At 32.4% G+C, this 14,852-nt stretch overlaps 1 protein-coding gene across 2 annotated transcripts; it reads left to right on the top strand.

Moving 5' to 3' along the window:
• Positions 1-5,970: 5,970 nt before the first annotated feature.
• Positions 5,971-10,766, top strand: LOC128166828 (uncharacterized). 2 transcript variants are annotated; one of them, XM_052832233.1, is made up of 4 exons: positions 5,971-6,178; positions 9,668-9,786; positions 10,196-10,358; positions 10,596-10,766. In XM_052832233.1, the coding sequence occupies exons 1-3, from the start codon at positions 6,037-6,039 to the stop codon at positions 10,343-10,345; spliced, it is 411 nt and encodes a 136-aa protein (XP_052688193.1). In that variant the 5' UTR covers positions 5,971-6,036; the 3' UTR covers positions 10,346-10,358; positions 10,596-10,766. The 2 variants fall into 2 exon arrangements, with proteins under 2 accessions (XP_052688193.1, XP_052688194.1); XM_052832234.1 differs by having other exon boundaries at positions 10,196-10,350; positions 10,596-10,762.
• Positions 10,767-14,852: the final 4,086 nt, after the last annotated feature.

The raw sequence follows: 14,852 nt of genomic DNA, 5'->3' as shown, positions 1-14,852 counted from the left end.
GGGTTGTTTGGAAATTTTTGAGACATTATTCTTACTCCCATGGAAAAAAGATAAATCCTTCAAATTTCACCAGAAAGTAAACCAGATTACGTTTTATTAACGTGAACAGTTTATGACATCATTCGTTCATTTCTGGTAAGCTAACAAACTTGCCTACATCCATTGACCCAGAGCAACCACAAACTCATCGCAACATCCTTTGTACCCCAATTATCGACTTGTTTGTGTACCGTCGTAAACACTTTGCTCAATGATTTGTTAAATATCTGTGTTGTCTCAATAATTTCCAAACAACCCTAGTATTTTCCATGAGTACATTAAAGTATCTCCATATGTATGTACGAATCTATTTAAGGAAAAAGGAACGGCTTTATGATAGAGTTGATCACACTCCGATCGAAATTATCACCTCATAATATTCAAAGAATGATTCCTCATTACTTATATTGATAGAATTTTTAGCAACTAAGCGATAAGATGCTAGAATATTGACATATTGATGTGATTTTCATTTCTTTTCGTTATGCAAACCCCACTTGCGCCCCAATAATACGACGTTTGAATTTATTGGAGTGTACAATACAAAATAAAACCAATTCGAGTGTTATCAAAGACAAAAACACTGAAGGTGTGAATAAAAACAATTTCAATTCTGCGGGTTATGTATTTATTCTGCAATATCGCCACCTTCATATCCAGCATGAATCACCAAAGAAAGCATTTTATTGTTTAAATAAACATTGCTAAATAATGCTTTTGGGTGTACTTTTTTGGAAAGTACAAGGCATGCGCATTTATATTAAAAGGGGCATGGTCACGATTTTGGTCAAAAAATATTTTTCCGATTTTAATGTTTACAATGCTTCAGTAAGGCACATTTAATAGACAACCAAAATTTTAGTGTCATTTGTTGAGTTGTAAGCAAGTGACAGAGCTCACACTTCTTTGCTATGTAAACAAAGCTTTTGTTTATATTTTGAATGTTGAAGTGAAAATTCCAGTATTAGACCTAAAATGAATTAGGAACTGTTTATCTATGGTTAAAATTAATAAGAAGATCAACAAATCAGCTTGATTTTTAAAAAAATGGTATATTGAACCTCTGTAAACAAAAAACGGGGCACGAGCCTTGTTTACATGACAAAGGACTGTGAGCCCTATATCTTGCTGATAACTCAACGACCGACTCTCAATTTTCATTTGATCATTAGAAATGCATTATATTCCTAATGCATTGTAAATAATAAAAACAGAAAAATAGAATTTGACCAAAATCGTGACCATGCCCCTTTAATCGCAGACAATTTGTTCTATCATATTAGCTCATGATTTAGTTCTGTCGGTATCTGTATTAATGTCTGAATAAATACGGGAGAAAATACTCCGTGGGCGAAGATGTACAGTTTAATGAACTACGTTATGAGCGATATAATGATAGCCTTTCACAAATGGAGACAGTCTATTAGATGTTAAGATAAGCTGGCTCGCCTTATTAAAAGATTAATCAGCAGTAGAGTACCCCGGATTACAGCAATAAGCCAAAGTGTATGTTGGACCGAGAGAAAAGGGTAATGAGATTCAGCGAAATTCAAAGCAAATCATGATCACTGGCGGTAATCAGGCTGCAATGGAAGAAAACAATGTAACACTATTTAATGTTCTCCTCGGTTAATACGTTTTGCGACGTGTGATGTGTATTAAAAAAAATATCATTAATCTTAACGATTTTTTTAAAAAAGGAAATGCGTCTTTACATGTAAAAAGAAGATGAAGAAATAAGATGGCGCAATTGCCAATTGATTTGATCGTAAAATGCAAATCTAGATTTAGTTTTTAGCTAGCTTTTCTAAGCGTAAGTGTAGGTCTTTTTTAAAAGTTTACAAAAACTTCTCAAGAACTACTGCACTATAAAAGCCAATATTTACATTCTACTGTGTTTTTCCATTAAATTCCGTGATGTTTAAATGCCTCTAAATGCAACACCTATTCACTGCGTATGAATTTACGAGTAATATACATAAATAGTTCTTAAACCGTGATTTCTATGTTATCGGTTAAAAAATGTATTTCATGAACGTTGTCAAAACACCATGTTTTATAATTATTAAACAAAAAGTGGACTTTATTGTTAAAAGCAACATTTCAAGAGTTATTTATCATGGATTATATTTTCATGCTCGTCGATCTCATCTCAACAGTCTATGTGAAAACCAGTTTAAACCGGTTTTACAAAACAGCTGTTCTTGCTGTTACTTATTCACTCCCTCCGTGATCTGCACTTTATATCGATTTATTTAAGTAAACAATTGATTTCTTCAGTAAGGGAATGTAAATATAAGCATTAAATGATTTATTTTTGACGTCGTCGTGTCAATAACTGCCGTCAGGTGAGCAGACAAATTACCATAACGCGCTAACGCGCGTTATTCAATTTGTCTGCTCACCTGACGGCAGTTATTGACACGACGACGTCAAAAATAAATCATTCAATGCTATAATATTTACATCAAAGTTTGTACAAGAAATCATATTGATGCAAGCGTCAAACGGGCCGCAAAAATATACATGTAATTATTGTTTGAATCATCATTGGTTGTTAACATAAAAACACAGAACGAAGAAGAAAATAACGAGTTGGTAATACTAATTTTAATGGTAGATTTTGATTTTAATTACTATATTTTCAGCAACACGTTTTGAAGTTTAACATTTTACTATTATTTACTATTATTTAAGAGAATAGAGTTCGTTACTGTAAGCATTTCTAACGGTAGTTGTATGAGCATTGCTATAGTATGAAGTAATGGAGAACACATTGATTTGTACAATATTTTAATACAAAGTTCAATTCATTATTATTCTCTTGGAAATTATTCATTTCAAACCATCTTAATTTTTTAGTGGATTGTATTGAATTAAAACTTAATGCATTAGTTTATAAAATTTCAAGGGACCACATAATAGAATAGAAATGGATTAAGATAAAGATACATGTAAGATCATGCTCATCCGGTAGAATCTGTTCAACTTTAAAGGTAAAAAATAAGCCGGATAATTTTTTTCCTAAATGGAAATAATAAATTTTATCTACACTACAGTTTATGAAAATAATCATGGTTATTTCAAAAGAATTAAAAATAAATCAGGTTAGTTCGAATTTTCAGGTACATTCAAACTTTCAGTTCTTTCATATTTTTGAGTAAATAATTGATATGAATGTCATTTCATGATAATGTTCTACCACAAAGTACATGACAATATAATAAATTCACACACAAAGTCATTTTATTTGACACAGCACATAGAAATTCAAATACATCATTTATATAAAATTTCATGTCATTCAGTATTTCAGGTCTTTAGTATGTCTCGTATACCGATACAATGAACAACTCCGAAATTTTCCGAATATATTAACGCGTCTAACACGACAGTCTATGACAACATTTTCATTTACGAGTAAAACAAAAAATATGTAATATTTTTAAAAGATATAAAACATATTTTTACGTGCAAATTTACTTTTAATTGATAAAAATAAGCATAATATTAATTCATTTAAAAAAACTGTCCCGCAGAAACGCAGTTACGATATTTAAATGTGTATCAAATAATGGACCGCCTCCTGGCGGCCCGTAATAAATATTATATATTCTAAATTGTTCAAATCGTGATCTCCAAACCAAAACTAAGGCCCCAAGTTGGGTTCAAAGTTTAACATAGAAATACATAATGAAAATGTTTAAAAATCTTCTTCTCAAGAACCACTGTGCTAAAATTTGCAATATTACTATACAAGCATCTTCAAATAGTGTAGATTTTAAATTGTTAATACCGACAATCTGGGGCCAATAATGGTGCTCCAAGATAGATTCCTTTTTATATATTGTTTAATGATTTGTCAACTTAAAAGAAATATGTTTTTAAAGAGTTTCATATTTTAATTATTTTTGAAATAAAATGATACAAGAACTGCTGTTCAGGTGGGCGATATGACCTATGGACCTCCTGTTTTACAATAAAACTCTTTTTATTACTGAAAATGATATAAAACAATTTTGCAGAGAAACAATTTCACACTAAAATCATTTAAAATATCTTATTTAACATAAAGAAAATTTTAAAAATTTAATTGCTTTTAGTTTTGGTGACATCGAACCCTAATTCTATGATGCCTTGTTCTATAAAGTCAATATCTTGCGCTGAAACCACTGACATCAAAGTGGTTTATCTAAATATTATATGCGATTTGGGCCACGAATTTACAGACTTGCATTACTTTTTCTAAAACGTTCAAATATTGAGATACAAAATGATAATTTGTTGATTGAAAATGGTTTGTTTTCCATCAGACGTTAAACGTTGACAAAAAAAAATTGAGCACGACCCTTTCTATAAAAGAAAAAAAAACAGTTTTAAACAATGACATTATTTGAAGATTTTGGTATGCATAACAGCATCAGTTCATATATTAAGTTTATATCAATGTATTCCAAGTATTGAACCTCTATAAAGGTTGCAAATCTACAGTGTATAAATATACATTGTTTGGTACGATTTTTTATAAAAAGAATTTTCCGATTTGTTGACATTTTTTATTTTTCAGTATCGTTTCCATTCTAATATACAAATGTAGACATTTTACACATCTTGCCCCCCCCACCCCCTTCTTTATTTAGTAGATGAATAAGTTTATCAAAACTGAATTTGAAACCATCATATCAAATATTTCTTCCAGTGATATACTTTTTATATGTTATTTGTAAAACAGTAAATTGTAGATTATTAATGTGGTGGTATCAATTAAATGATGCTTATATATGAAAGATACATGTACACATTGCATCTCATAAGGAGAAATATAAGTAACATGTATCAAATATTAATAACCAATTATATTTACAATACACAAAGTGGACGCAGACAGAAAATGATAAACATTCTGTCATGGATAGGGGGAAAATGGTTTATCTGCAGGCCACATTTACATGTAATGTGTAGAAAATGTCGTTCACTCACTAGGCGCAAAAAACAGGTGATGGTATTAAATTTGTATTTTGTTAAAGAAAAGGTTTTAAGGGTCTTTCAACATTGCATTTAATTGTGTAAATACATGTATGAAAAGGTACACATATAACAAGGGTAGTTATATAAATTAATATCGATTTTGCGTACATAAACGGACATTACCTTTATAAATCTAATAAATGAAACTATATACAGATTTTATCGGCATTAAGACGCAAAACGACAAGTTTCTAAATGAATCATAAAGAGTTATCATCCTGCAAATAAGTGTTTTGTTTCGTAGACGCGTAAATTTTTTTTATTCGACGTAAAACTGACAATTTATGACGACAATGTTCTGGACTGGCTAGGGGTAAAGTCCACATTAAAAAGAATCAGACTGATTGCATTATATTGGATTCTTTCCCACATGATAGAAGCAACCAGAAAACAAAAATTCCTATATTTATTCCCACATAAAATTCAAGGGTATTCAACACCCCGCGCCTTTTATTTTTATTGCAGTACGTCGCAACATCATGTTGATTTCAACCCATCGTCAACATTGGTAGTACATCAAAGTATACCATAAGATCCCGAGTTCAGCATCGAGTTTATAAATATCAGTTAATTGTTCAATATTTAAAAATTTCCCCAAAATTAAGAATGAGCTTTAATGGCCATGGAAAAACTTTTTCCATATGAGTGAAAGACCCAAATTTAAAAAAATACGGTGTATATTTAATCAGTACTTGTAAGTGTCATCTATATAATAATTAATATATTAGCCATGAAGGCTAATGGGTCGCATGGGTTGGCTCGAAAACTGGGAAATTGAAGCTCTTAATTGAATTGAATGAAACACATCGTCGACTGGCTCGAAAACTGGGAAATTAAACACGTGTGCTGGCTCCAAAACCGGGATTCTCAATCCCGCAGATTTGCTCCATATTTTAGCGACCAAATAGCATATCCGTTATCATTCAATGCGTTGGATTTTATAATAATAAATATTTATTGGTAGAAATCATGCCGACTCTAACACACATTTTATTTAGAAGACCATCAAGTTTTCAGAAAAGAGGGCAACTACCTAGAGCCCCAAAGGCAAGAATTGCGGGCGTTCCTGTTCTTCGCAATAAAATTGGAGTCAAGAATATCACTGACTTTGGTAAGTTTAACCTTAGGTTATCATTATAATATACCGATAGCTAATCAATGCATTTATGTTTTATTGCCATAACGTATGTTTTTTATCTTAACTGATCAATCACATTTGACTGCCATTAACACTTTTGGTAGTTTATTTTGATTTAAATATTCACTCTCTGTAGAGCGAGAAAATTCAAGCTAATTTTGAGTATCATGCAGTCTTTATGAACAAAACCAAGCGATTCATGCGAGGTCATTTTCAGGGTTTTGTATGAACAAAAACTTTTGGCCAAATAAACCTTTTATATAACTATGTTATACCATTGGGAAAAGGATGTGTATGGCCTGATATCTTAATTTTCAGCTGTTAAGTTAACATGGTTAATCAAAAAATTGCAAGAACAAGAATACACAAGATTATGAACATGATTGTCATCCTGGGGATTGTTGTGGTGCTGCCAAATTCAGGTCAGATAACACAAATCCATAGCAAGGTCAATGACAAATGTTGTTAATTCAGTTCAATATTAACTGCATTTGGATTGCAGCATATACAGGACTGATTAGACTGAAACTGACAAAAAGTATTCCCCAAACTAAACCCTGTATTTACTTTCAGGGTCTGCTTGGAGTTTACTCTGAGTTTAATAAAGCAGACCCAGAGATAATCTCAAGTAAACCAAGAGTAAATCAAGAGTGAACACAGAGTAAACCCCTGATCAGAAGTAGATCCCTAAAAGGAGACACTACATGTGTATTTGGAATAAACAAGGGGCAGGAATTACAGATGTTAAAATGGTTAGATGAAAGATGGGACTGCTTCACACTTCAGTGCGTATAGAACTATATATGATATTAGTCAAATTTGGCCCCCATATTCGTCACTTTTGGAAGTGTTTCAGGTACATTTATTTACTGTAATTTGTTGTGTTATTTTTTAGAAGAGTTGACATAAAATATATTTTTCATCTTTTTATTTTATTTATATGCACTCACTGGCAGTGTATGACGTCAGAAGTGATGCTATTTTTAAACTTCAATCAAAATCAAACAAAAATTGGTATTTTTCGTATCTTTTTTCGAATGAGAAATATAGAGCGACTCTTTTAACAAGAACAAACTTTTTTGTCATTTATAAGTACTGGAGAGATACATCTTTGGTGAAAATATTTTGTTTGTTCAAGCAATCACTCAATGTTTTCTTGAAGAAAAACTACTTTAAAATAAGCCGTTTTATGCTAAATACCGGTATGTAAAAACGGCGGGAAGAGTTTAACTTTATGATGTCATATTTTTAAAATGTGGACACTTAAATCTAAATAAAAATCATGTAGAAACTTTAAATGTATATCGGTACAAATAAAACAAATACAGTAAACTGACGATGTTCATTAAAGGGGGACATTTTTGGCTCAAACCATATATAGTCCTTTGACCCCTAAAGCAAACCCCGAGTAAACCCAAAGCAAATCAAGAGGAAACCTGAAATAAACCCCAAGTGGATGCAAATATTTTAAAAGCAGACCCAGAGTAAACCCCAAAAGTAAACCTGGGTTTTATTTGGGGTCTGCTTTGGTGTTAGGTTGGACCCATGCTTTGCTATTGTTCATAATATATAAATTACTGAATGGAAAATATACCATGATTATTTAAAAACATGAGAAGAAATGTGTAATTGTGCTCATGATAAACTTGGAAACAGAAAAATTAAAGTTGTATGAAGCTTTTACCGTGTTTACCAGTATATATGTAAACAAGAACAAGGAACAAGTCTTGTTTACAATCATAATAATATAATATAACAATAATATAACAAATAACAAGCTCTGTATTCTGCTTAAAATTTTGCCTAATCATAAGAAATACTGTATGTAGGGAAACATTCACTTGTTTAATTTTTGCTCCTTTCACTCTCCGTGTCAGACTAGGGGAATTCTAAACAACTTATTTATTAATATTGTGTTAATTACAATGAGTATCTATCGCTTACTGTGTCTTGGTGAATTCAAGATGGGACAAAACCGTTTGCAAGCATAGAAGGTAAAAGAAAAATACTGTGTAAAAAAAAAAAGCCTGTATACTGTAGATTCCTAATTAAACGCAAGGAATTAATTTCTGTGTAAAATCGCAAGATGCAACCCTCGCGGTTTTTAAAATCTCACTTTTATTTTTTAGACAGTTTGAGCTATAGGAAATTATAACAAAAAATTGGTGATCCCAATTTTATATTCTCGTGATTTGATACAAAACAGCGTAATTGTGGAATTAAGTATTCACGTAAAATAAGGAATTTACAGTATAAGGCCTTAACTAAGTATTGTAAACATCGAAAATGGAAAAACAACTTAAACTTTATAATGTTCAGCTCAAAATGGGACCATACCCCTTTAAAGTATCAAATAAACAGGACAACCCTCCTAATGTTTAAATTATCTATGATGGGCATGTATCCTTAAAGCTCCTCTTCCAGTGCTGATCGCACCACTTTAATATTTTCATCACCTATTACACAATCCACAATAGCTGCAGACAGACTGATGCTATGGTTTATTTATACCCTTTTCATTGTCATGTGAAGAAAATAAATAAGTCTGCATGAATATCTTGCAGTCTTACTCCTTCTTTATTCATGCTAGCCTTCAGCTTCGTTAGTCCACAAAAGTCATATGATAAATTCCTCATAAAGCTATAGGTCTGGCTCAGTTGTGACTTAATTACAGAATGAAATGACATGATTGCTAAGGTGACTACCCCGGTATGACTTTTGAAATTGAGTTGGCAGCAATAAACCGGGAAGAATAAAATATTCTGTCAGATGAATAAAATGGGGCACTAATTTGTAAAAATGACCACCATTATGAAGAATATACACTGGTGGTTTCAGAGAGCTTGTTAGAAGCTGATTTTGTGTATAAAGGTTGCTCATATGCATGGTCCTTGGTTGAGGTTATTAAATCCTATTATTATCATATTCTGCTACCTAGATTAGGATAATTGTCAAGAACAGAGACTTCAATAACATTTATTTATGTCTCTGGTCAAGAATACTGATTTTTCAAGTTCAACTGAAGGGAAAATATGCATAAATCATGTAAAATTCTGTACTGAAATAAATATGACAGAATTTAGTCCTAAGTGCTGTACATGTATATGTATCGCATTGTGTTTTAAAATCTTTTAAATTGATTATTTATATAAGTGGCAGTATTCTTGCTGATTATAACCTCATCAGATTTATTGATTTTGTCTGAAGAACAAATTAATTATTTCATTTCACGTGTTGTTCACCATGTTCACATTCCAAAACATTCAAAATTCAGAATTGTAATTGATTCTTTGATGGTGGAGAAACAAAAAAAAAGTAAATAAATAAAAAACTGTCACAAATGATTAGCCACCTACGGAAAATGAACAACTGCAACCTAAAGATGCAATTATGCATTTTCTTCCATATTGAAGCACCGGAGAGTGAAAACAAACTTGAAGAGTTATCTTTCTTTTTTTGTAGAGGGTCATTGCAATGAAGCAATGCAGAACATGTTGTCATGTCTAAAGAAAGCAGCATTTGACGACAAAACTTGTGTTGCTGAGATCCTGAGTTACAATTCCTGCATGGAAAGAGCAATAGTAAGTATTTTTGCAATTTGGCGTTTTACATGTTAAGCAGTTTACCACAAATTTCCCACATTGAACTATTTTTTGACAAGCTGCACAGAATCATGATTTGTATTTAAACTTGCTTGTGGTTCATGTTCTTATTATTAGTTATTATATCAATCATTAATTTAATTAGAGAGGACAGTCTATGTCATTAGAACTTGTGTCCCATCTTTTAGACATATTTGATCAACCAATATGTTCAATTCAATTCATTCACCATTGAAAGGGGGAAGGGAGTCGTACTTTCCTTTTTTAAAAATCGTGCACGTATGATTTTTAAACTTATCCAAAATGATGCAAATGTAGTAACCTTGATAGACTCCGATGTGTTTGCAATTAACTTGCAAAGATAATCTTTTTTCATTGTGTTCTGTAGGAAAGGGAGAGGGTTAAAAAGACTACGAAGTTCGATATAGATCAAAACAAAACGGAAGGAGATCGCATAAGATACCCACCACCCGTGATCAACAAAGTAATGGCCAGATCTCCAGTTGCTAAATTCAAAAGTTTCAAAGACGTCAAATAACAAAGGTAATCAGGTAATGGTGCATGAGACACTTTTCCCTCGTATATGTAATAATATAGAAATCAAGTGAATTGTCAGCATGTGCGGATCTAGAGGGGTTTGTACGACCCCCCCCCCCCCCCCGGAAAAATTAAAACTTCTTAAAAAATTCTGGATCCGCGCATGGTTAGTAAAACATGTCTGGCTTTTTGTACATGTATGCAATGTGCATTTCAAGGAATGCTAATTCACAGTATTATTTATTTTTCAGGTTTCATTGTCTGAATGGAGAGCGTGTAAAAATGTTTCTGGCGTATGTTATTTTTTTTAATCTGCATTAAAATGTAATGTATGTATGTATATAAAATTGTTCTTGTTTTTCTCTGCCTTAAGAAATGCCGAATCGGATATTTTTACATTTAGGGACTTAAGCTACTTCGAAAGGAAACTTAAATAAAATATTTGTCATAATGTCTTTCAGTTGGAAGTTGCTTTGGTTGCGACGATGACAATGCGCGTAATGCTATGAAATATGCCATAATAATGAGTATTGCTTCAAGGTTGCACTGTAGTAAATCGCTTACATTCCATGTCGAGTTGTTTGATACGTCAGGTCGCTACTTCAGTCATGAAAAAAATTGAAATGACAGAATTTTTTTGTTTTTTATGCAACAAAACACATAATCAAATTTTTTCCTTCATGCGACATTTGAAAACTTGGAAGAAAAACAGCCAAACTGTCATCAGCGGTTATTTGTTGTCTGGAAGCGCAGACGACAAAATATCACGTGGTCATGGAGGTCGTCACTTCATCACCACACTTTCTATGATCATGATGTCGAGTTATCGTGTGGTCTAATTTGTTTGAAGAAAAAAAGAAGGAAAATCAGTGAAATGATTAATCAAAATTTCTAGTACAAAAAATTTTGTGAAAGAGTTTTTTTGGCTAGATTTATGACTTTTAAGCATGTCTGTACGTGCTTTCTGAGTCATTTGACGAGTGTGAGTTGCATTTATACAGAGGAAGTGAAGATCTAAGCGCTTAGGAGAACAAGATAAATGATGGCTTTTTAAGAACGAATGTCTTATTATTTGACATGTTGATAAGATTCTGGGTGTTTTGATTGTCCTCACTCTCAAAATAGTATTACGCTTTTAATTTTGCTTTGAATTTATGGTTAAAAATAATCTGAACTATATTTTATCGCATCTATTTCTGAAATTCTGAAATATGCTCTTCATATCCGTGTAGGTAAATCATTTAAACCCCGCCCCCTGTTTTCGTTAGTTTTTGCAGCTGTGATAAGGGGGATGGAATGATTCAATCGTTTCTTAATTGCAGTTAGGCATGGGAAATTTATTGGTTAATTGGATACTATTAGGTAGAATAACATTATCGATACTATATCGAACAGCATTTTTATTGTCATGATTAACTCCCCTTGTGTAGGATGCAGCTTTCGTGAGAAAAGTTCATATCGGGTGTAGAGTGGAAGCTAACATGAAGAAGACAGGTTTGATTGCGAACCGTGATTTAACGTTATTTCTCTAATGTTCGGAAAATTTCTAAAAATACAAAAGATTAAAGGTATATCTTGTCAATGATCTATTGCATGAAATTTTATTGGCTAAGTAATGAGGGATTATATTAACCTTTTGTTCAAAGCTAACGCAGATATTCCATGTCCACCTAGAATACTGCACACAGCGTTTCCTTATTGAGCCTTTTCATTCGTATTGGAGATGTAACAACGATTTATGCCTCATCTCTCTAATGTAACGCTAGAAGTGGGTGATATTTATTGAAGTTAATCTAAGCAGCTTTAATTCTCGGTCTTTCCCCCGCATACACTGTAGAATAGTTATCAGAGAATTGTCCGATTCTGCAGTATGTCAGTCATTGGCAAATCTGAAATTATCTGTGCACTACAAGTGCTTCGATAACCTTAAGGCAAAGCATTATAGACAAAGGGGAACACATATTACCACAAGAGAACCAGAGGTGTTTATGTCGACCTGAATTCTTGACGTTTTGACGCTCTCCGACTGGAATCTAGAAACTATTGTACTTTTTAATGTATAAATGAAAACTAACATCACATCTTCACTTCACGTTCAAGGAAATGACCGTGAAGTTTGTAAACATCATGAAAGCATAAAAACACCCACGCAGTGGCTTTGATACGAAACCAGTTCCATTATTTCTCAAGACCAAAGTTCGAAAATTTCAATAATCACTCAAGATGCATAGCATTTTGAATAATAATGGATCATTTCCTTTCAATCATCTGAAAATTGTGATTCAGATAAGCTTGACGTTGACATTAGGCATTCTGTAATAAGGTACCTACATGTACGTTCATGATAAGACATTGTGTTCATTTACAAATATATCATATGAACATGTTATTGTACAATTAACGTAATGACGTGACTATACACGTTGGATCCTTGTGTCATGAAAAACTACAACATAATTACAAACATTGTGCCAGTAATTATGCCAGTGCCAATATGCATGTATGAAAAAATAAATGGACCATTTCATAAAAAAATTATAACTAGTTTTGTTATTGATGTATCTCACCTGTCAGGTGAGATATTGACCTTTAAAATGAATTCCTAAAGGAAAGTAATTTTCCCAATAGGAAAAACAATTTTCTTATAGGATATTTTGAATATCCTACAGGAATAAAAGGACTTTCTTATAGAAATTTAAATTCCGATAGGATTTTAACAAGACCTTAGTTTTCTACAAGAAAAATACCTGTCTGAATCGAAGTCATGTAGGAACTACTTTTCTCCTTTAGGAAATATAATTCATGTAGGATTTATAGATAAACCTACAGGATTTTCAATATTTCCTTTAGGAAATTTATTTTTCAATGGGAATTATCATTTTCATTTAGAAAATTAATTTTTAAAGATAAATACATGTATCTAACCTGTCAGGTGAGACACTTTAAACAATAAAAAGTAGTTAAACACGCTGTAGGTCAATCATTTGGTATACATGGATTTTTCCGAAACTGCATCTTAATCTTAAGCGGGTGCAAAATATGACACCTTGGCACAGGCATAATTATCCGACAGTGTTCACAACATGAAAAACATTCCTTTTCTGACATGATCACGTATTTGTAGCTCACCTGAGCCAAAATATTTAGAGATCTTATCAAACCATTTGCATCCTCTTTTCGAAAACCGCATGGCTAATTTGTACTAGACAACTTTGGTGTAATTACACCAATAATGTACATGTACATCAATGGTGGTTGGTGATGGATGAGACATTGATGGAAGAAGAATAATAGGCCGTAAAAAATCTTTATCCAGAAAGAAATGGCCATACATGATTTTTATTTAATTAACGGTATAACCACCGGTTATTAGATAGGGCCACAACTTAGGGTTCAATGTTCACAATGAAATGTCATGGGTTTTTTTTGGTGATATCTGTAAGTGTGGTTCATTTCTACCTAGATAATCGCAAGTCAGAGAGATTTGAAAAAAATAATATAGCCGCAGAAGTGTAACTCCACGGGGAATGATTTTTATGGTATTACATTTTTTTAAAGAACATATTCCTAAATAATTTAAAAAGTCCCGAAAACCGCGCGCGTGCGCAAGTTTTGTGCGAAATAAATATAGTATTACATTTTTTTTGTATGGATGCAGCTGGAGCTTCACAGTCCGTCTTCCCGATTTTTCCATGGAGCTGTTGTTCTGCAGCTATGCAAAGTAGAGGTTCAATTTTTATAGTAAATATTCATTGAGAAACACATAACGACATGTATAGATGCGTTATATTGTGGAACTAATAAAAGCAAGAAGTTTATTCGATACCGGCGATTTTATTCACGGCTGTTGTGATATTTACACAAAATAGGTATTTTCTCCACTATTTCTTGGAAAAATCTTTTATGATTCATACAGAAACTGACGAGACTGAATCCCGCGAAATTACCCGTTCGCGTATGAATATACGGATTCAATTTCCTTAAACCTTTAAAAACTACTATCATATGCATTGTTTGGCTAAAACAAAGTCAACTGTATTTCAAGTAGCTATAAGAAATAACTTTCACATTGATGCCATCTTTGTAATGGGCACTTTACATACGTAGATTATTTGCTTGGTCGATAAAAATTTAGGCGCACAAGCTGCCCTTCCAAGAATAGTAACCATCATTGTAGCCTTCACATATATGGGAAAATTGGCTGTCCCTTCTGCGTAACGTGCTGATTGATTGTGATGCTAATTTACATATTTTTACTCACTTTTTATAGATAATTGATTAAATGAATCCGAGATCGATGTAGATATAAAAATGCTGTCATAGATGTTTCATACAGGCTATGAAGGCTGCAGTGAGTTTACATGAGCCACTAACTTTGGTTATGTACATGTATTTTTTTTTTGCAGTGCTACCCACCTTCATTCAAACCCGCATATATAATCCAAAAATGTTTTAGTAAATTACATTGTATACGTTCACTGATATGAGAGAGAGAGAGAGAGATATTA

Source organism: Crassostrea angulata, chromosome 10, assembly GCF_025612915.1.
Source record: "Crassostrea angulata isolate pt1a10 chromosome 10, ASM2561291v2, whole genome shotgun sequence".
Lineage (NCBI taxonomy): Eukaryota > Metazoa > Mollusca > Bivalvia > Ostreida > Ostreidae > Magallana > Magallana angulata.
This window is presented reverse-complemented; position numbering and strand designations above follow the sequence as displayed.

Bases quoted from the DNA above. Each gene is read 5' to 3' on its own strand.
- LOC128166828 (XM_052832233.1), top strand. From the start codon at position 6,037: ATGCCGACTCTAACACACATTTTATTTAGAAGACCATCAAGTTTTCAG. The intron at 6,179-9,667 runs GTAAGTTTAACC...CTTTTTTTGTAG, and splicing joins CAAGAATATCACTGACTTTG to AGGGTCATTGCAATGAAGCA. The intron at 9,787-10,195 runs GTAAGTATTTTT...TGTGTTCTGTAG, and splicing joins CCTGCATGGAAAGAGCAATA to GAAAGGGAGAGGGTTAAAAA.